This window comes from Sphaerodactylus townsendi, linkage group LG01 (assembly GCF_021028975.2).
Source record: "Sphaerodactylus townsendi isolate TG3544 linkage group LG01, MPM_Stown_v2.3, whole genome shotgun sequence".
In the NCBI taxonomy this organism is placed as follows: Eukaryota; Metazoa; Chordata; class Lepidosauria; order Squamata; family Sphaerodactylidae; genus Sphaerodactylus; species Sphaerodactylus townsendi.
Genome location: NC_059425.1, coordinates 58,696,749 through 58,720,392, shown reverse-complemented (window position 1 = coordinate 58,720,392; position 23,644 = coordinate 58,696,749). Strand labels below are relative to the sequence as shown.

At 41.5% G+C, this 23,644-nt stretch overlaps 1 protein-coding gene across 1 annotated transcript in view; it reads left to right on the top strand.

Annotated features, from left to right (window-relative positions):
* USH2A (usherin) overlaps window positions 1-23,644 on the top strand; it is a 646,790-nt gene that overhangs the window by 112,625 nt on the left and 510,521 nt on the right. The window contains exons 12-15 of the mRNA XM_048504848.1: window positions 8,278-8,919; window positions 10,173-10,359; window positions 13,923-14,086; window positions 15,984-16,142. Coding sequence (XP_048360805.1) covers window positions 8,278-8,919; window positions 10,173-10,359; window positions 13,923-14,086; window positions 15,984-16,142 — 1,152 coding nt within the window. The remainder of the gene's footprint in view (window positions 1-8,277; window positions 8,920-10,172; window positions 10,360-13,922; window positions 14,087-15,983; window positions 16,143-23,644) is intronic.

Sequence of the window (23,644 nt, the reverse complement as noted above, 5' to 3'; positions counted from 1 at the left end):
CATCTTAACCAAAGAGGAACCAGGCTGCTGGCGCTCAACATTAAAAAGGTGGCAGAACAGCTTTTAAACTGATCACTGGGGGAAAGCCGACAGGAGCTGAGGTGACTTCGGTTCGGAATACAGTAACTATGGGGATGCAGACAGAGAGGGAGGTTTTTCTAAATCAACCACATACAAGTGAGGAACATAGCAATGTGCATGTGACAAGGGATAGTGTCTACAAAAGACTTGAGGGTAAAGCACATACATCCCAGGTTAAGGACAGAGACAGGGTATACAGGTGTCTCTATGCTAATAGTAGAAGCATTCGACCTAAAATGGGGGAGCTAGAGTACAGAGTTTTGAAGGAGGACTTTGATATAGTGGGCATCACAGAGACATGGTGGAATGAGGAGAACCAGTGGGATGCTGTTATCCCAGGTTATAGGCTCTACAGGAAGGCTAGGTCAGGGCGTATCGGGGGTGGTGTTTCCCTCTATGTCAAAGAGAGCATAGTGTCACATAAAATAGACAATGAAAGGGGAGCTGATTCCCCTACAGAAGCACTGTGGATATCAATATCAGGTGTAAAGGATAGTCTAATATTAGGAATATATTATTGTCCCCCTAACCAAAACGCACAGGAGGATGCTGAGATGGAAAAAGAAATTAGAGAGGCCAACAAAAGCAAAAAATATAGTAGTAATGGGTCATTTAAACTGTCCCCACATAAACTGGAAAAATACATGTTCAGGTCATAGTAAGGAGAGAGCATTCTCTAATATGCTGAATGACTGTGGCTTAGAGCAGATGGTTGTGGAACCAACCAGGGGAGAGGTTATCCTAGATCTAATTCTATGTGGGGCCCAGGATCTGGTGCGGGAAGTCAGTGTTGTTGAGCCAATAGGGAACAGCAACCACAATGCTGCCAGATTCAGTATCTCTGCATGCCAGCAAGTGACAACTACTATTGTAGTTATATTCGCCTTCAGAAGGGGAAATTTCTCAAAGATGAGGTGGATAGTGTGCAGGAAGCTGAAAGGGAACATCAAGAGAGTCAAAACTGTCCAAGATGCTTGGAGGTTATTTAAATTCAGAGTAATAAAAGCTCAGCTGGAATGTCTTCCACAGGTTTGAAAAGGCAGCACCCAATTCTAAAGAAAGCCACCACGGTTAACAAGGGAGATTGTGGAAACTATCAGAAAAAAGAAAATGTCTTTTAGAAAATGGAAGTCCAGCTCAACAGATGAAAAATACAAGAAGGAACACAAATGGTGGCAAAAGAGAAGCAAATTAGCTACCAGGGAGGCAAAAAAGTATTATGAGGAACGCATGGCTGCGAACATCAAGATTAGCAACAAACAGTTGTTCAAGTATATCAAAAGTAGGAAGCCAGCTAGGGAAGTGGTAGGCCCATTAGATGACGAAGGAACAAAAGGTGTGCTAAAGAATGACAAGGAGATTGCAGAGAAGCTGAATGAATTCTTTGCATCTGTCTTCACCCAAGAGGAGGCAGTGATGTAGGTATAGATTTTTTATGGGGCAGGTTGAGGGGCAGGGCTCAGGGGGTGGGAGCACACCCCTACCCACCTCTAGAGATGTGGCCACACCTCCCCAAGCCCTGCCACCCCTGCCTCAGTGCTTATAAAAGCAGCTCTCTAAGGTTGGGGATGGCTGTCTCTGCTGCCCTGCCCTGCCCCCCAGCTGGAAGTCAGCAGTCCCTTCTGCCCTTCCCTCTGGGGAAGCCGGAAGAGACTGCCACCCCGACTCGGAGAGCTACTTTTATAAGCACTGAGGTTGTGGGGCTTGGAGAAGCATGGCCACACTCCCAGGGGTTGGTAGGCCACGGCCCCACCCCCTGAGCCCCACCCTCAGTCTGTGGTTATAAAAGCAGCTTTCCAAAGCTGGGGACAGCAGTCTCTTGTGGTCTCCCCAGAGGGGAGGGCAGAAAGGACTGCTGGCTGCTGACTCAGTGTGGGAGGGCAGAGCCCTGTCTCCAGGCAGGGGCCAGCAGGGGCAGAGCCCGCCCAATGGGGGGGTGCTCAAGCAAGCTATACATGAATGGGGGGTTGAACCCATGAACCCCCCTTACCTACATTCTTGAAAGGAAAATTCCTGCACCTGCACCAAGCTTCTTAGGAGGCGAATCTGAGGAATTATCAAAGATAGTGGTAGACAAGGAAGAAGTTCTGGTAGCCATTGATAAACTAAATGCTACCAAATCTCCTGGCCCAGATTGCATTCACCCAAGAGTTCTTCAAGAGCTCAAGCATGACATTGCTGATCTTCTCACGTTAAAATGCAACTTATCCCTGAAATCAGCCTCCTTCCCTGAAGACTGGTATATGGCCAATGTCACACCAATCTTTAAGAAAGGATCTAGGGGGGATCCAGGAAATTACAGGCCAGTCAGTTTGATATCTGTTCCTAGTAAATTGGTAGAATCTATCATTAAAGATAAAATTATTAAACATGCAGAAAAGCAAGACCTGCTGAGAAAGAGTCAGCATGGTTTTTGCAGAGGCAAGTCCTGTCTTACAAATTTACTAGAGGGTGTAAACAGGCATGTGGATAAGGGGGAACCAGTGGACATTGTCTACTTGGATTTCAAAAGGCTTTTGACAAAGTTCCTCACCAGAGACTATTGAGAAAACTCAGCAGTCAAGGAATAAGAGGGAAAGTCCTCCTATGGATTAAAAACTGGTTGAGAAACAAGAAGCAAAGGGTGGGTGTAAATGGGAAGTTCTCACTATGGAGAGATGTCGGGAGTGGTGTCCCCCAAAAATCCATTTTGGGAGCAGTGCTCTTTAACCTATTCCTAAATGACCTGGAAGTAGGGGTGGGTAGCGTGGTGGCCAGGTTTGTGGATGATATCAAATTATGTAGGGTGGTGAGAACCGCAAAGGATTGCGAAGAGTTCCAAGCGGACCTTTATAAATTAAGTGAGTGGGTTGAGAAATGGCAAATGCAGTTTAATGTAGCAAAATGCACATAGGGGCAAAAAATCCAAACTTCACATACATACTACTGGGGTCAGTACTATCAGTCACAGACCAGGAAAGGGATTTGGGCGTCTTAGTTGATAGTTCCATGGGAATGTCAACTCAATGCATGGCAGCTGTGAAAAAGGCAAACTCTATGCTGGGGATAATTAGGAAAGGAATTGATAATAAAACTGCAAAGATTGTCATGCCCTTATATAAAGCAGTGGTACGACCGCACTCGGAGTACTGTGTTCAGTTCTGGTCACCACATCTCAAAAAGGATATCAAAGAGATAGTGAAAGTGCAGAGGAGGGCAATGAGGATGATTGAGGGACTGGAGCACCTTCCCTATGAGGAGAGGCTGCAGCGTTTGGGACTCTTTAGTTTGGAGAGGAGACGTCTGAGGGGGGATATGATTGAAGTCTATAAAATTATGCATGGGGTAGAAAATGTCGACTGAGAGAAAATTTTCTCTTTCTCACAATACTAGAACCAGAGGGCATACATTGAAAATGCTGGGGGGAAGAATTAGGACTAATAAAAGGAAAAATTTCTTCACGCAACACATGATTGGTGTTTGGAATATGCTGCCACAGGAGGTGGTGATGGCCACTACCCTGAATAGCTTGTTGAAATAGCTATGGTTGAAATAGCTTGGACAGATTTATGGAGGAGAAGTTGATCTATGGCTACCAATCTTGATCCTCCTTGATCTCAGATTGCAAATGCCTTAGAAGACCAGGTGCTCAGGAGCAGCAGCAGCAACAGCAGCAGGCCATTGCTTTCACCTCCTACATGTGAGCTCCCAAAGGCATCTGGTGGGCCACTGTGAGTAGCAGAGTGCTGGACTAGATGGACTCTGGTCTGATCCAGCAGGCTCTTTCTTATGTTCTAAACGTTTTTTCTCACATTGTACTGTTAAACCGTTAATGAAAAAGGAATATTTAACCTTTTCCACTTATGAACCCTGTAGATCCACAGTGGGGTCAGTATTAGCATAGCCCATTTAAGTTTTGGCTACTTGTTCTCTGCTATTACTTTCCCCCAAAGTCTGTTTCTAGTTGCTATTAATTCTTCAAGAAGAAGAATGGAACAATCAGATGCTCCTTGATTAATTTTCACTGCTGAAAGATGATTTTGCATTCCAGTTTCCAAGTTCTTCCTAAAGTATTTATTTATTTATTTATTTATTTCATTTATTCGTTCGTTCATTCGTTCATTCATTCACCCATTTATTCATTCGACTTTTATACTTCCCACCCCCGGAGTGTGTAGATTTCAATTGTCACAAACAACATATCGCTTTGCCACTGGTTTGTCCGCTCCATCATCAGATGTGGGACCTACACAATGGATGTTAAAAGAGCATTATTATTTTATTTAAGAACACACCAGTTTCAGAATGGTTCACATCTTCTTGTTTGCCATTTGGTAAAGATAAATTTCCTTCTGCTCAAACATTATAAGAAGTGATTGTTACCACTGTTAAACTGTATGATCGACAAGCTGGAGGGTCTTGTTCCTTCCACATATGGGCACATTCCACTAGAGCCAGATACGGAGCTACCAGGGCGCCGGGGTGCACACATTGCACCGGGGCACAGAAAATTGCCTGGGGCATGGAAAATCACCCCCCGCAGTGCCTCCTCCCCCCACAGCATCCCCCACTTATCTTTGTTAAACAGTGCAGGCTGGGGAAGTGGCCTATTCCCTTCAGGCTGAAAACGGCCTGGTGGAAACTACACTTCCAGGAGACCTTGTAAGCCCCAGGGTCTCATGGGAAGTGTAGTTCCCACAAGGCTGTTTTTGGCCTGAAGGGAACAGGCCGGTACTCCAGCCTGCACTAAGATAAGGGGTGGTGGCGGGGTGGTGGCAGGGCACCATGTGTGTGTGGGGGGGCAGGGGGCAGAAAACACTGAGTGTGCACCAGGCGCACTCTGGCCCAGCTATGTCTGGCTTAAGCTTCTTCTACAGGTAATTCTCATGAATATTTGCAGAGCAACCACATGGTTATCAGCTACCAGCCATCACTTTTGTATGTTGCAACTGTTAGTTTGAGAAAGGAGAGAGTAGAGAGAAAGCAAGTTCTATTTCACTGAGAGCCTCACTGCCATTTCCTTGATGATTAGTTAGATTTCCTGTGTGGGACTGCCCAGAAAACCAAAGATGAAAACAGGGTTGCTCTTACCTTTAACTGTTGTTCATCCTGTGACTTCTGTGCTACCACACGTTCCCTTTCTCCTGCCCCACTGTGAGCGCTCTTTCTACTTATCCTATCTCCTGGAACTTCTATTATCTCAAGGGAACTGAGGGATAATGCCACCTTTCATGCTGTGGGAGAGGGACAACCTTCTGGCTAGAAAATTGTGTCTCTGTGACTGACCTGCACAAGCACAGTTCCAATGTATGCCTGCACAGTTGACACTTAATGAAGAACATCATGGGTCAGTTTTTTTTCTTATCAGAACTCTGGAACAATAATAGGGAGCTTTATGAGTCCATCCTTGCTTTGTGAAGATATTCTCTCTGGACTGCACTTGTCACAAGGAGAGGGCTTTTATGGTTGAAATGGAATATATAAAGTATATGTATAAAATATGTGTTTGTTTTAAGAAGAAATTACTGGATTCACAAGTAACATTACAGTCTGTTGTAACTGTATCTGTTTAAACAAGCTTGATAACCGAAAATGTAACTAAGTACTGCAATGTTGTGGAGCATGAGCTGTTAGAGTTAATACAACTGTTAAATCTTACTAATGATCCTATCACCAGTAAAATATATTAGCACCAATAATTTTATTAAAGTAGGTCATTCATCTAGAATAAAAAAGGGAGAAGAATGTGAATTAAATGCCAAGTGGGCTAACTCCCTGGTACTTGTTAACATTGAGTGTGATGCCCTGTAGGCCTTTCTCGGTATCGTTAGGAATAGATTACCTGTCAGGAATATGTATGGCATATTCAAATAAGCACTGCGCATATTTTTAAAACTGATATGATATGAATCCATGTAGACCAATTTTAATAGTTCAAAATGAGTCATAATTCTTGTTAACAATACAGTTATTTTTAAAATTTGCGGCAATAGTAGTCCTTTTTTATTTTCCTTATTGAAATTAAATGATATGCCTTAGGTGAGCCATTCATCACAGCTAAAGGAACTTGCCTTCTGTTAGAGTTCTCCAGTTTTTATCCATATATAATATAATTTCCCATCATTTTAGGGATTTTATTTATCCCTACATAGGAAATGCTACATGCATATTTTTTCTTTGCTTATATAAGTAAAAAAGAAATTCCATCCATTTAGGTTTGGAAATCGGACTTTTATTTTAGTTACTGTATGGTACAGTTTAGTGGGGGTTACATTAGAATTTTACATTCAACATAAAAAATGAGGAAAGAACACGATTGAGTTAGCTGTTCTCAAGTAATATTATAGATTTGTTTCTTAGATCACATCATTTACAGATTAGTCTCTCGAACTAATTTTAACTTTGATTTGATTCTGATTTCTTTTTCTTTTTTGGGTGGTTAATTTCTATCAATAATAACAACAATAAACAGCAACAACTTATAAGACACATCTCTTGAACATATGCTTTGGGTTGTTCAGATTGGACATTTTGGGAGGAAGGAATTATAACAATTTTGTGTTAGAATATTCATTGATCTTTGAGGATGCTTATGTACTTTAAAACTATTTGTTTTTCTCTTGGAGCCGAATGAATGGTTAACAAAAATGGACTCTCCTTGCCCATATTGTTGCTAGAAGACTTATATTACAATACTGGAAAGATAAATGCCCACCTCTAATAATCAAATTGATTGAGGACCTTACAACTTTATCCACATTTGAATACATGGAATATAGTACTGGACATATTTTAAGATATTCGGAAATCATATAATAGATGTTTATCTGTAGACTTGAAAACACTGTTATATTTTATTATTTTATTATTTCTTTTTGCTTGGGGTCAGTAAAAATTAATTTAAAAATCAGGGGAATATTAACCAGTAAAATATGTAGGCTATGGACTTAAGTCCTCACCCAAATTAATACAAATAAATATGTGTGGTGAATATCTTTATTTTTATACCCAAGCTTTGTTGATCTAAACCTCCTTATTTTGCAAAATGTGGTCATTGTTCTCTTTAGGGATGAAGTAATGAAACAATGTTGAGATTGTAGAGAAACTAAATAATCTTCTCAATATGTTGTCCTGAATAACTGTCTTCAGGGGATCCTAGCCATTACTGGAGCTAGAAAAGTGAAAGAACCTTGATGTATTAATTAGTTGGAAACGTGAGTGTGAATCTGTGTGATTAATGACCTCCAAATCATCCTATCATTAACAGCCTTGCTCAGATCTTGCAGACTGAGGGCTATGGCTTCCTTAGCACTGTCAAACTATCTCATGTTGGGTCTTCCTCATTTCCTGCTGCCTTCAACTTTTCCTAGCATTGCTAGCTTTTCCAGTGAGTCTTGTCATTTCATAACGTGACCAAAGTGTGATAGGCTCAGTTTATTTAAATGCTACTATTAGTATATCCTTCATCAGTATTTCTGTAGATTACCTTTGTGGATGGCTGGTTTATGACCTAAACAAAGCCTCATGGGGTGTGGATCAGGAAGGAAACTTCCTGGTTTTGTTGCTGGCATTCTGCTAGAATTTGGCTTCGTGGTTACTGACCTGAAACATTTGGAGCTTCAGACTTCCTGTTATCCTCCAACTTGTGGTGAGCTGTGGTTTGGATTGCATATGCTGGTATCTGGGGATGAGTCATTTTGCAGTGGGGTTTAACTAGATATTTTATTTTAGCATTTTAATCATGGTTCATAGAGTTCAAGTGGAAAGGCTTCTGACTATCCCAAACTGTGTCCAGGGCAGACTCTGTGTTTTCCAATCCCCCATGAGCCCCGTCCTACCCCTGGTGCATGCCCACTTACCTTAGTTTAGCCTGAAAAACTTCAGGCTAAAAAGCGACCTGTTCAGTTTAGGCTGAAAAAGCACCCTGGTGGGAACTACCAGGTCTCCTGGGTAGTGTAATTTCCAGCAGGCCATTTTTCAGCCTGAACTAAATAGGCTGGTTTTTCAGGCTGAACTTTTTCAGGCTGAACTAAGGTAAGTGGGGCAGGGCGGTTGGGGGAGGGGTGCCACGGGGGAAGGGGGAGCTATTGGGGGTAATTTTCTGCCCCCTTATAGCTTCTCCTCTGCTTTCAGCTCTGTTCTGGCTGTAACTATTCAACCTTTGTTCCATAGTACTCTCCCCATCTTAATTTATAGTAACAGTTGATCTCTTTTCAGGTCTCCAGTGTGATCACTGCAAGTTTGGGTACAAAATTCTCCAAAGTTTTAATCAAGATGGATGTCAGCCTTGCCACTGTCATGTCCATGGCTCCATGAATGAGTTCTGTAATCCTCTGACTGGCCAGTGTAATTGCAAGGAAAATATCAAAGGACTTCGTTGTGATACCTGCATTGACTGCTTTTATGGATTAGATGTTTCTGGATGTAAGCCTTGTGATTGTAATGAAGGTGGATCTATTCCTGGTACTGTGTGTGATCTTCAGACAGGACAGTGTATCTGCAAACCTAACTTTGGGGGAAGGCAATGTGATGACTGCCTAGATGGGCACTATAGAGTGGAGCAGAAGGATTCTTTAGACTGTTTGCCATGTAACTGTGATAGGGCTGGAACAGTAAATGGTTCTTTTCTGTGTGACAAATCATCAGGACAATGCCTGTGCAAAACGGGTGTCACAGGCTTTCAGTGTGACCAGTGCATGCCTCATATGTACAATCTCACTCTTGGAAACCTTCTTGGGTGTGAGATTTGTGACTGTGATCCTTTGGGAACATTATCAGGAACAGTTTGTGACCAAATCAGTGGACAATGTGTTTGCTCACCTTACCGTCATGGGAGACAGTGTGATAAGTGTAAACCAGGTAAGGGAATAATAATTATTCTGGTTAATTGTTGATTGTTTGCAAGGTGCATTTTTTCCTGTGGTGTGAAAGTGATTTCTGTGTGGGAACAGAAGTGGAATTTTAAATGTACTGTTATTTAAATTCTGTTGCTCTACAGACTAACGTGATTATACTTCAAAAGCCTGAACATAGTTAGTCCATATGCACTATAAGCCTTACTTTACAAAGTCGAAAGCAATAAATGTATTTCAAAATGAATGTATTATATGTTATACAATAAAAGGGACATTAGGAACTTCGCTGTATCGAAGAGACTTGAAGAGAGGTTAAAAATGCTGCTTAACCTCCATTAAGGTTTTTTTTAAAACAACAACATTATTTTGATGTGTGTGTTAATAAATATGGCATGCCTGTTTTCCTCTGTTTTTTTCCCTAGTGTTACCTGACTTGCTGACCCGCAGTTGGAAGCACTTAATCAGAGAGCAGGCTGGGATAGACAGAGAAATGATGTTAGGACTTCCTGGACCAGTGGGCCACCTTTGTCCTTGAAAAAGAACAGCAAAGATTTATACTGCTCTCTCATGCTTCTAAAAATGTGCACTTGATAGTATAAACTGAAAAGATTGAAATTGCTTACAACTGCTAAAGCATTTACATATGCTTTTTTTGCAATTTAATTTTGTTTTTAGATAGTATAGGATCCCCCTTTCTTAGTTTGTGTAAAAAAATCCAAAAATTGATTCCCTCCCTTTAGAGATGCCAATATATGAGGGAAAACTCATATGCCCATACATACCTTCCTGTTCCCATTGTACATTAGGATTTTAATTGACAAAAACAGGGGTGCTTTCTTATGTACTTCTGAATATTGGCAAGGTGGCTTTCTTGTACAAGGGAACAACCCTCGAAGGTTCCATGTTAATTAGATGGATTTTTTAAAAGTTACATGTGAATATGCAGCAAAGCCTAGATTTCATGAAAATGTGTTTCATCACCATGTCTAATGTTATTTTAAAATGTTTCCTACCCTTGTGTATAGATTTCTGTTTGCACATTTTACCTAATCCCAATTAACAAAATGAAATGGATATGACAGGAAGAGAAGGATATTGATCACATTAAGTGCATTATATGGGAAACATCTTGACTTCTCAAAAGCTCTAAAGTTTGCCACTGCTTACAATTTTGCTAGACATTTCTCAATAGAAGTTTTGTTTGCAGGTTTGTGACATGTCACTCACTGAATTTTTACATTTCCCACTCTTTATTAGGTTTTTATGTTTCCCTGCACATTACTAATGGCTGCCTTCCCTGTTTATGCCACCCAACTGGTTCAATGGATGTGGTTGAATGTGACAGTCTCACTGGCCAGTGCATTTGCCAAGATTCCTCTGTAGCAGGGAAAAGATGTGATCACTGTAGAGCCCTATATTATGGATTTGACTCTGAAACTGGGAGGTAAGTGTTTATTGTACAGGCGAGACACATTTTTGTGACTTTATGTTTTCATTTCATAATTTTTGTCCTTGTTGAAAGAAGCCGCAGGTTTTTTTTAAGGCTTCAAAAATAGTACCATTTATTATCAAGGTTACAGGACATAGGGCTTAGTTTGGCAGCAGGAGAACTAAATGTGACTGAATGTATATCAGCTGAAATAAATTCAAAAGTTTGGCTGAATTCCTTTATATGCTCTTTTTAAACTCCTCTACAGCCCATGGGAAGAGTCCAGGGCAGAATTGTTACCAGTTGAAATTGATGCCTGATTTTCTGCATCAGTTATGTATGTGTAAAAATGTACACAACGTCAAATGTAAGGTGTAAAAATGACATAACGTCAAATGAAAATGAAACGTTTGCTGAAAAAAAGCTAACTGGCTCCAAATATAATAAGGGGACAGGATGGAGGGCTGTAATGAAACAGATATGGTTTCCCTGTAATTTCTGTATGCAAGCCACCTCTTGTTGCATCAAGTAATGGGTATCCTTGACCAACCCTATGATGGATGCTGTAATTTTTTATACTTTGTGCTTTGGTAAGAGAAAACATGAATGAATGTGAGTAAATACAACTCTTAACACAATGGTTCTGTTCAAAGTTATGACTGAGTAGGGGTATCTGATGTACTGAACCTTTGTGAGAAAGCGAACAACAATGGTGGATCTAGAAGGGCAAGAGGGAAGGCTCCATTCACCCAGGACTTATGGAGGGTGCACTTTGGTCACGTGCTCCCTCACTTTCCACCCTGCACCCAGCCTCCAGCTGAACTCCCCTAGTCCACACTGTGGTGGGTGGTAGAGGGAGCACTCAGCAGTGGCAGAGCCCTGTAAGCTATGCACAAAGGCCTTGACAGTGGTGCTGGCCAGATAGTCCAGGGCAGGTGCGTTGAGCAGCTCCGCAGCCAGTGGGTTGCTGTCCTTGCCCACCAGTGACTTGATGATTACGCAGTGCTTGGCCGCTACTGGCTGTAACATGGGGCACATTTCTGAAGCACCCACAGGCACTCCAGGCTGGCCAGAGCTGGCAGCTGAGGGAATCTCCTGATAGCAGGGCAGGCAGCAAGTGCCAGGCAACCAGTCTACACAGGGCACAAGGGCAGGTGGCTGTGGGATGGTGGCAGCACTGGTGGCCCTCTGATTGGCCAGGCTCATCTACCCTCAGTTGGGGGAGCACAGGGAGTGGGGAGGCCTTTAGGAGGGGCAAGGATCACTTGAAGTTTTTTTGTGGGAAGGGCTTTGCAATGGTGTAGGGGCTGAGCAGGGGGCATTGTGCAAAAATATGCCACTGGTCAACAAGCTGTAATGGGAACAGCCATTATGACCTCAGGACAAGAAATATAGCATTCAGGAGGCTCTTGGGCCACTGCTGTCCATACAGGTTTTGGGAACCAACTAGTACAAGGTACATATTTGGTCTGGCACAGGTAGGTGAACCTGACCTAAACTGGTTATCCATAATGTGAAATAGTTAAACATGGGTTTAACTTGAGTTATAGATGTTTTTTACAGTGTTAGCCCCAAGGTATGGTTGGAAAGTATAGATTACAGCTAAACAAATTTAGAGAAAAAGGCAAACATATAAACATCATGAATCAAAATGCTACAAAGAAGGAACCACCTTCATGATGGTCAGCAAAAAGATTATGTTTGCCTAAATAATCTGTTACTGACCCACACATATCAGGACCACAGTCAATAGTTTCAAAATATGTATACTGTTCAACATTAACATTTTGTAAATGAATTTTTTCACCTAGTAAACATCTGTATATAACTCTGCCTTTGGCAAGGTGTGTTTATTTTTATCAGCATAAGTAATAAAAGGCATTCATATTCCCAAAAATATGTTCTCTATTTTCAAGTCCCTGGCTACCATCTTTTGGCCTATGAGACTGCATGTAATGACCCTATCTCAGTGCCTTGTGAACCATTGAATGAAGAGAAGAGAATCATAGGACTTCCATTATAGGGCTACACAAAGTTTGGCAACAGCTAGCAGAAGTCTAATAAGTTTTTTGGAGGGTGAGAAAAATGCACTATTCTGGCCATTGTTTAGGAGCAACAGGAAGTATGTGACCTGTGTATTTCCTAATTTTATGTTGCTGAAATCCATTAAACCTCTTCATAAAAAAGTAGAATCTTAGCACGTAATGAAGCTATGAAATACTAAACATTGCATTGTTGGACAGATAGCTTTCTCATGGTTAAAACAGTTTCTGCAGTTATGACAGTTAAATAGTCTAAACAGAATCTCTATTTGAAGAGAGATTTGAATACAGTCTTTGTAGATGAAAGAATTTAATACAATGGAGGGGGGGAGGTGATCACTCTTTTCTCTTGATTATGATAGTGAAAAAAGACCATATTGTGGTTTCCAAGAGAGAATGTTTTTATTTATTCCCAGAGGGATATTACTCCATAAAACAAATTTGCAGCTTATTTTGCTTCCTTGGCTTTTATCAGTCTTTTAAAGGGTGTTGAGCTCAAGAGATCACACAGTAAGAGTTACTAAAGGCACTCTTTAAGAGAGAGTCACAGTTTTCAAATATTTGTGAACTGTTTACCCCCCAAATGATTTGAAACAGTTTCATTATATTTAATATCTGTTTCACTTAGGATAATAATTTGGAAAAAATATAGCTATTACCTTCCAATTACAGCTGAATAATTAGTCTGAAGTCAAAGAATAATTTTCAGAGAGTTGAAAGTGTAATATATTTCTACAAGTGGGGAGCTGCAAGGAATTTCAGGGAGCATCTCATTTTCTCCTCCCCATTTCCATTTTACCCTTTCCTGAAAGCCCCCACAGCCCCTGAGTTTGGTTTTTCGGAAGCAGCATCTTCCAACTGCTGCCGTGCGAACGGCAGCGGCTGGAAGGTGCCATTTCCCTCCCACCTTCCCTGAACACCGTACCTCTCCTCCTGGCTCCCAGCACATCGCAGAGGCCAGGGGACACACACCCCTGACCTGCGACTCCAGAGCTGCCGCTCCAGCCTGCGAGGGGTATCCCCTAGCCTCTGCGACGCGCTGGAAGCCTGGAGGAGAGGAACAGCGTTCAGGGAAGGCGCAGCCTGTGCAAAGGCTTGTCCACCTGCCTGCCGCCCTGCCGGAACCGTGCGTGCGAATGGTCCAGGGAAGGTGCGTCGGCATTGTTTATGTCAATGCACCCCCGCTTGGTGCCCATGTGGAAAGGGCCTGAGTGATGTTGGGCCTGTCATTTGTTCTTAGTCTAATCTATTTCATGTATGGTTATTGTTAGGATAAAATGGAGGAAATGATATGATGCTTTGGATCTCTATTGGGGAAAAAAGCAGAATATACATATCTAAATGATTAACCATTTTTTTAAAAAAAACTTTGAAGAGGTAACAATGATTATATTTTCTTCCACAGCCCAGATTAAAGTTCTTCATTTGCAGTCCATAATTATGTGAGTCAAAGGAAACCAGTGAATTATGCCCTACTATTTCTGACTGAAGTGTTAATGTGCTTTCATTACTTTCATGATTTGTTTTTGTTCATAGATGTCAGCATTGTAATTGTCATCCTGCAGGAGCCATTAATGGGACTTGTCATCCCATTACTGGACAATGTGTATGTAAACAATTTGTAACTGGCTCAAAATGTGACAACTGTGTTCCCAATGCTAGTAATTTGGATATTGACAACCTATTTGGCTGCAGTAAAAGTAAGTGTATCTTTAAGAGCATATCTTTCGATTCAGCGCTCTTATTGGTTTAGTGAATGTTAAACGATAACTAATGTTTGTAATAGATGTTATTCATCATTCTTTTTCTAAACTTCTTTTGATCTTTACTAATATTTTGTTATTTCTTAGAAGGACCTCATGATGTTTTGTATGAAAGTTGCAAGGATAGTTTTTTGTTTCAATTAAAGGAAGCCAATTTTCAGTAGTGTTCTAGAGTCTCATAGACATAATTCATGATGTTTGGGTTGAGATACGACTTTCTTTAAACAGTATCTCTTTCCCTGCACCCTATCCTGGTCTACAAATATGATTAAGAGTGCCTAGTTAAAAACACTATATTTTGTCCACTCAGTTCAGATTCTGAGAGCATGCAGATATACAGTTTTGTTGGCCTCATTTATTAAATTATTTCCCTTCAGGGACTTAGCAGAGTTATAGTGTGAAAGCATTGGGTGAACTTTTCTCTTTGCATTGGGTGATCTTTGTTATAGGCACTGGAGTGCTAGAATTATATAAGTGCTGGGATTTTTTTTTTAAAAAAATTGCCTTATACATTAGAGACAGTAATAAATTTCAGGAAAAGGAGTGTGTGTTGGGGTCAAGTCAAATATTTGACCCTTTATAAGTGGAATTAAAATTGCCATTAAAGTTCTAACCCAGCTTGCAATGAATTTGCCACCACCAGCCTACCCTCCTAACAACGCTTGACAACCAGATTTACCTGGGCAGAATGGATAATTTGTGGTAGAATGACTGCTAGATATGGGGGACCATGTGAGGCACATTTTTAAGGCCTAGGTGCTCAGGAGTATCATGTTTGCCAAGGTGCACAAGACTAGCAGTTTCTAACAATTTACTTTGTAGTTTTAATTTATACCAAAATGTTTACACCTGCAGTTGCAAGGAACACAAGAATCTGTTCCTTATATTATGACCCTCTTCCAGTGGTGTAGTGCCAATGGGACCGGGTGGGGTGCAACACCCTGGATGGAGCAGTGGAGGGGCCGTGGCCAGGCTATGGAGGGGGCATGGAGGAGGCATGGCATTCTGGGGGCATTCCAGGGTGAGAGCAGATGGTGCAGGGGCACAGGCCTCAAAGTGCTGTTTCCAGCAGATTTGATTTGACTTGACTTCCACAACTTGACCTGAAAGAGCTCCCCCTGCCAAATATTCTGCCAGTCTAGTCCATGCATATATTACCAAAAATGTAATAAATTTATATTTATTGTCTTCTTTGATGTCCCGAAACTAGAAAACACAATCCATTGTACAATTCCAGGAAAAAAAACATTACTTTTCTTATGGATATGAGGGTGAACCACATATATACAACTTGATGAAATTCTTCACTATAGTCTGCCTCAGAAAAAGATGCTAGTAGGGTTGGGTATTCCTCCACCACTCAACATTCCAAACCTTTGTTGTAAAATGTTCCACCTGGATCCTGGTGCCTACTTAGCCCTGCAGTTTGCAAAAAGCAAATATTAGTGATAGTTGTTCAATGAACTATAATTGCTCTTGTATTAAAGTGCCATGTTCAATAATGCACAAAATAATGGTTTTAATAAAGGCAGCTTGTAACAATGAATGATAATTATCATATTCGTTCAGGTCTATATTCTAATGTGGAAGCATACAATTTTCTTGACCACTGCACAACTGACCACACTAACATCTTCTAAGACTGGTAGAGTGAATGTTTTCTTAAAAGACTAATAGAGTCTTCTAAGACTAGTAGAGTGAAAGTTTTCTTAAAAAGCTAGTAGAGTCTTCTAAGACTAGATTTCTTAAAATATGGACTTCAATGTACTTGTATATGTAATAGCTGCAAAAAATTGTAATTTGCTGCAAAAAATATGTAATTATTTTATTTCAGCCCCTTCTCAGCAGCCTCCACCAAGAGGACAAGTTCTAAATTCTTCTGCTATTAGACTTTCTTGGAATCCTCCTGATTCTCCAAATTCTAACTGGTTAACTTACAGTCTCTACAGAAATGGCAGTGGAATCTATACTGTGAAGGACCATCACCCTTACAGTGAGCGCTAATTAATGCTACATTTACATTTAAAATACTTTCCTCTATTTTTCATCTTTTTGTGCAGGCACTATTCTCAGCTGGGTTAGCATTTGTCTGTTATCCAGATGTTTTTCTGTATACATACTAGGGTTGGAGATTCGGACAGTCCGAATCTGGATTTTTACCGAATCTGCACTGATTCGGACGGATTTGGACAAGCAAGGTCCGAATCTGAGCTGTCCGAATCCTAACAGATCCGAATCCATGGGATTCGGATCACCAGCCGAATTGCGTTTTTATTTTTTGGTGTTTTTTCACGTTTCGGCCTGCAGGGGGCGCATTTTTAAACATATTGGCACCAAAATTTCAGGGTATCATCAGGAGACTGTCCTGATGATACCCTCCAAGTTTGGTGCAGTTTGGTTTAGGGGGGCCAAAGTTATGGACCCCCAAAAGGGGTGTCCCTATCCCCCATTCTTTCCAATGGGAACTAAGGAGATGAGGCTACCCTTTTGAGGGTCCATAACTTTGGCCCCCCTGAACCAAACTGCACCAAACTTGGAGGGCATCATCAGGACAGTCTCCTGATAATACACTGAAATATTGGTACTGATACATCTACAAATGCACCCCCTGCAGGCACCCCCAGAAATTTGCACAAGATTCTTTGTTCTGCAGTGACTTAGCTGCATTACTGTCAATAGGGAATTTCTGATAGAGGGCTGTGGAGTGCACATTTTTCATGGTAAACCCACAAAACTTTCAGGGTATCTTCAGGAGAGTCTCTGGATGACACCATCTAGGTTTGGGGAACTTTACTTCAGGGGCAGTGGGAGATGGGCCCTACCCTTTTGGGATCCCATAGAATTAAACCCCCTGAAGCAAAATTCCCCAAACCTGGATGGTGTCATGCAGAGACTCTCCTGAAGATACCCTGAAAGTTTTGTGACCATACCTTCAGAAATGTGCAGCTCACAGCCCTCTACCAGAAATTCCTCATTGACAGCAATACAGCTAAGTCACTGCAGAACAAAGAATCTTGGGCAAATTTCTGGGGGTGCCTGCAGGAGATGCATTTTGAGATGTATCAGCACCAAATTATCAGGGTATCATCAGGTGACTGTCCTGATGTTGCCCACCAAGTTTGGTGCAGTTCGGTTCAGGTATGGACCCTCAAAAGGGGTGCAACTATCCCCCATTGTTTCCAATGGGAGCTGATAGGGGATGGGGGCTACACCTTTGAGAGTCCATAACTTTGGCTCCCCAAAACCAAACTGCACCAAACTGTGGGGGTATCATCAGGACAGTCTCCTGATGATACCCTGAAAGTTTGGTGTCACTAGCTTTAAAAATGCTGGTTTGCGTGTTTCACCGCTCACTCACTCCAGCAGGCTTCATGTGCAGGAGCGGTGAAACATGAAAACCGGAACTTTGAAAGCTAGTGGCACCGAATTTCAGGGTATCATCAGGAGACTGTCCTGATGACACCCCCCAAGTTTGGTGCAGTTTGGTTCAGGGGGGCCAAAGTTATGGACCCTCAAAGGGGGCCCCCTTTCCCCCATTGTTTCCAATGGGAGCTAAGGAGATGGTGGCTACCATTTTGAGGGTCCATAGCTTTGGCCCCCCCAAAACAAACTGCACCAAGCTTGGGGGGTGTCATCAGGACAGTCACCTGATGATACCCTGATATTTTGGTGCTGATAGTCTGAAAATGCGCCCCTGCAGGCACCCCAAAAATTTGCCCAATATTCTTTTTTCTGCAGTGACTTCTGCATTGCTGTCAATGAGGAATTTCTGGTGGAGGGCTGTGGGGTGCACATTTATCAAGGTACAGTCACAAAACGTTCAGGGTATCTTCAGGAGAGTCTCTGAATGACACCATCCAGGTTTGAGGAACTTTGCTTATGGGGGCAGTGGGAGATGGACCCTACCCATAACATTGAACCCCTTGAAGCAACGGTCACCAAACCTGGATGGTGTCATGAAGAGACTCTCCTGAAGACACCCTGAAAGTTTTGTGGGTTTACCATGAGAAATGTGCACTCCACAGCCCTCCCACAGAAATTTCCCATTGGCTGCAATGGAGCCAGCCAGCCAGCCAGCCACTACAGAGCACAGAATCTGGGGAAATTTCTTTGGATGACTGAGGGGTGCACTTTTAGAGCTACTGTCCCCAAAATTTCAGGGTATCATAAAAGTACTGTCCCTATGATACTCCCCAAGTTTGGTGAAGTTTGGTTCAGGGGGTCCAAAGTTATGGACCTTCAAAAGTGTAGCCCCTATCTCCTGTTAGCTTCCATTGGAAACAATGGGGGATGGGGCACCCCTTTTGAGGGTCAATAACTTTGCCCCCCCCTGAACCAAACTGCACCAAACTTGGGGAGAATCATCAGGATAGTCCCCATATGATATCCTGAAAGTTTAGTGCCGCTAGCTTTAAAATTGCGTCCCCTGCAGGCCAAAACGTGTAAAAACACCAAAAATTCAAAAAAATAATAAAACGGACCCGAATTTTTTCGGATTTACCCTAATTTTCAGGCATATCCGAATCGGCTATGATTCGGATTCAGGTATACAAATCATTTTATGCCCCAAAATACCCAAATCCGAATTTTACTGAATTTTTTTTAGCATTGACAACCCTAATACATACTAAAATATATTTTGAGTCTGATTTTTGAAAAACTACTAATCTTTTTATACTTCATAGACTTCAGTGCATTTCTTAGTGTTGGGGATCCTGTTGGGATGGAATGATAGCCTAGAAATGTTTAAAATAAAATAAAATGCTCATTCAAGTGTTCTACTTCTTCCACAAATTATTTGTTACTGCTTTCCATCCTTCCTTGTTTTAAGCCATGTAACAGTATATTATGGCAAGTGACAAAAAGTCCAAAAAGCTTGTTTCAGTGACAGTGAAAATCAACGTGATGAGGTGATTAGTGATGGATTAAGATCTTGATTGAAGCTTGATTCAAATCTCAACTCTGTGAGTGTATGGCTGGCCTAAAGTGAGCATGCTTCCTCAGCTGCCTAGCCCTAACCTACAGTGTTGTTCTGAGGATAAACTAGAGAAGTCACTTTGGGCCCCCATTAGGAAGAAAAGCAGAATATAAATATCTAGGGAATACCCAAGGCTTTTTCACTTGACCTATTAACAAGAACATGTAGCAATCCACCAGAGTAATTTATTCATTCATTTATTATTAAAATATATATTCTACTTTTGGTTTTATAAATTCTTGAGGCAGTTAATGACAGTCTATTAAAATAAAGAATTTTCTTGAAAATGAAAACAGAGGTAAGCATGAAAATTAAATAGCCCATGGGAAGAATGTAAGTCAACAACAAAATCAGAAAACAGCAGACAAAAATATTTAGATTTCCTGAATTTATCTTGAATTGGGGCTCTAGTGGCTGGGGGAGGGTTCTGATGGGAGGGGAGTTTTGCAGTCCTGACACCATGGCTGTGTAGCTACTCACTGGAGCTGACTCACAAAGAAAGGCTCCTGGGCAGGTTTGCAAATGGACCAACAGACAAATATATCCTTTGCCCCGCACACCATCCAGATCCAATCCATGTATTGTATAAAATATTTTACATGACCTACCTAACTTCATAGATTGCAAAGGGGACCATGGGTCATATCGGTAGGTTCTGCAAGAATCCTTCAGTTTCTTTGAATCCAGACCATTTAGAGCTTTAACAAGAAAGCTAATGCTGAAATAGGGCTTGGAAACAAACTGGCAGACACTGCAGGTATCATAGAACTGGCATACTAAAAGCCGTGTTTTGAGGACGTAAGAACATTGTAATTATATTCATACAATTGTATAGGATAGTTCTTGTAGATTAGTGTTCTGATGCTGTTTCAAAGAAGAAGTACCATAAATGAGCAGCTGCTCTTAAAGTGTTAACTCCCTATTGGCTCCTTAATCATAGACTTATATAGACTGTTCAACAAATCATTATTTTCTAAAGTCACAACATTTCTTTTAAAAAAAAGAAATTACCTTTCTGACATTTCCTGACAATCATGATAATTAATGATGTGAAAATAATCTACTATTTGGCATTTGAATACTGAGAAATATTTGCTAATGCTGTCAGATCCTTATGTTCATGACTTTATTCTCAGTTTGTGTGTAGCATCTAAAATACACACAGGGGACATCACTAAGTGCAACTGCATGCATATTGGCCTAAGTACTAAATGAGAGTTTGAAATTACCAGTGTAGAAGCACTGAACTTTTCAAAGAAAATTAACAAGTCTCCAAATCTGGACTGATGATTTGGCAGATGGCTTCACAACATTACAATAAAATGATTTTTAAAGTTCTTCTGCTAGAAACAAAGAACACAGAGTAGATAAACTGTGAGATAATGGAGAAAAAGAATGGTGTCTTAAAAGGCACAGCAACCTATATGGGTACTTTTGCACATGCAGAATAATGCACTTTCAATCCACTTTCACAATAGTTTGCAAATAGATTTTGCTATTTCGCACAGGAAAATCCAGCTGCAAAGTGCATTGAAAGTGGATTGAAAGGGTATTATTCTGCATGTGCGAAAAGTGCCCTATATCAGCCTAATCATACAATATGGTCCTTAACTGATTACAAATATTATCTTTAAGAACATAAGAACATAAGAACATAAGAACAAGCCAGCTGGATCAGACCAAAGTCCATCTAGTCCAGCTCTCTGCTACTCGCAGTGGCCCACCAGGTGCCTTTGGGAGCTCACATGCAGGATGTGAAAGCAATGGCCTTCTCGACTGTTGCTCCGATCCACCTGGTCTGTTAAGGCATTTTGCAATCTCAGATCAAAGAAGGGATCCAAGATTGAGGTAGCCATAGAAATTGACTTCTCCTCCATGCAAAATCTGTCAAGCCCTTTTAAAGCTATCCAGGTTAGTGGCCATCCACCGCACCTCCTGTGGCGCAGCATATTCCAAACACCAATCACACGTTGCGCATTGAAGAAAAGTGTTTCCTTTTATTAGTCCTAATTCTTCCCCCAGCATTTTTTCAATGAATGCCCCTGGTTTTAGTTATTGTGAGAAAGAGAAAAAAATTTCTCTCTGTCAGCATTTTCTACCCCATGCATAATTTTTGTGAACTTCAATCATTATCCCCCCTCAGCCCGCCCTCCTCTCCAAACTAAAGAGTCCCCAAGCGGCTGCAGCCTCTCCTCATAGGGAAGGTGCTCCAGTCCCTCAATCATCCTTGTTGCCCTTCTCTGCACTTTTCTATCTCTTCAATATCCTTTTTGAGATGTGGTGACCAGAAGCCTGGACACGAATTGCTCCCAAGTCTTGATGCAGCACCACTTTACTTTTATATAAAGGGCATGACCCAATCTTTTGCAGTTTTATTATCAATTCCTTTTCTAATGATCCCCAGCATAGAGTTTGCCTTTTTTCACAGCTGCCATGCATTGAGTTGACATTCCCATGGAACTATCAACTAAGGCAGCCCTAAATCCCTTTCCTGGTGCTGTGACTGATATGCGCACTGAATCCCCTGTAAGCGATGTATGTGAAGTTTGGATTTTTTTGCCCCTATGTTGCATCACTTTACATTTTGCTACATTGAACTGCATTTTGCCATTTCTGGAGCCCACTCACCTAATTTATCAGGTCGGCTTGGAGCTCTTCCAGCAATCCTTTGTGGTTCTCACCACCCCTACATAATTTGGTATCATCTGCAAACTTGGCAGCCACCGCGCTACCCACCCTACTTCCAGGTCATTTTATGAATAGGTTAAAGAGCACTGGTCCCAAAGCGGATCCTTGGGGGACACCACTCCCGACATCATCTCTCCATTTGTGAGAACTTCCCATTTACACCCACTCTTTGTTTCCTGTTTCTCCAACCAGTTTTAATCCATAGGAGGGACTTCCCCTCTTATTCCCTTCATTGCTGAGTTTTTTTTTCTCAACAGTCTCTGGTGAGGAACTTTGTCCAAAAAAGCCTTTTGGAAATCCAAGTAGACAATGTCCACCGGTTTCACCCTGTCCACATGCCTGTTTACACCCTCAAAGGGAACTCTAGTAAGTTTGTAAAGACAGGATTTGCCTCTGCAAAGAAGCCATGTTATTGACTCTCTTCTCAGCAGGAATCTTGCTTTTTCTACATGTTTTTATAATTTTTATCTTTAATGATAGATTCTACTAATTTACCAGGGAACCAGATGTCAAACCTGACTGGCCTGTGTAATTTCGAGGTCCCCCTAGATCGCTTTCTTGCAAAAAAGATTGTTAGTGCGACATTGGCCATCTTCAGTCTTCAGGGATGGAGCCTGATTTCCAGGGATAAGTTGCATATTAAAGAGTGAGGAAGATCAACCAATTTCATGCTTGAAGCTCTTTAAGAACTCTTAGGTGAATGCAATCTGGGCCAGGGGATTTGGTAACACATTTAGTTTATCAATGGCTGCCAAGAACTTCTTCCTTGTCTATCACTATCTTCGCTAGTTCCTTGGATTAGCCTCCTAAGAAGCTTGGTTCAGGAGTGCAGGAATGTTCCTCACCTCCTCTTAGGTGAAGACGAGATGCCAAAGAATTCATTCAGCTTCTCACCTGCAATCTCCTGCCATCTTTTTAGCATACACCCTTTGTTCCTTTATTGTCATCCTAGCAGACCTACACGGCTTCCCTTGCTGGCTTCCCCTTAGCTGATGTGCTTGAAGAAGCTGTTTTGTTGCTGTGTGGTCTTGATGTTGCTTGTGCCATGCGTTCTCCTCATAATCCTTTTTTGCCTCCCTTACAGCTAACCTTGCTTCTCTTTTGCCACCATTTTGTGTTTCCCTCTCATATTCTTCATCAGCCAAACTGGACTTCCATTTTTCTAAAAAAGACATTTTCTTTTTTCTGATAATTTCCTCAACCTCTCTTGTTAACCATGGGTGGCTTTCTTTTTTAGACTGGAGTGCTGCAGCACTTTCTAACCCTCGCAGGAACACATTCCAGCTGAGCTTTATTACTGTGTTTTTAAATAACCTCCAAGCATCCTGGACAATTTTAACTCTCTTGATTTTTTTCCTTTACAAAGCTTCATCTTGCACTATCCCCCCTCATCTTTGAGAATTTTCCTTTCTGAAGGCCGAATGCTTAACTACATTAGTAGTTGCCACTTGTTCGCATGCTGAGATACTGAGATCTGACAGCATTGTGAGTGGCTGTTCCTATCGGCTCAACAACACTGACTTCCTGCACCAGGAGTCCTGGGTCCCACAGCATGAGAATTAGATCTAGGATCACCTCTCCCTGGTTGGTTCCACAACCATCTGCTCCTAAGCCACAGTCATTTTAGCATATCCAGGAATGCTCTCTCCTTACTATGACCTGAACATGCCATTTTTTCCAGTTTATATGAGGGATAGTTAAAATCACCCATTACCACTACATTTTGTTTTTTTGTTGGCCTCTCTGAATTTCTTTTTTTCCATCTCAAGGAATCCTCTTGTGCACTTTGGTCAGGGGGCGATAATATATTCCTAATGATTAAACTGTCC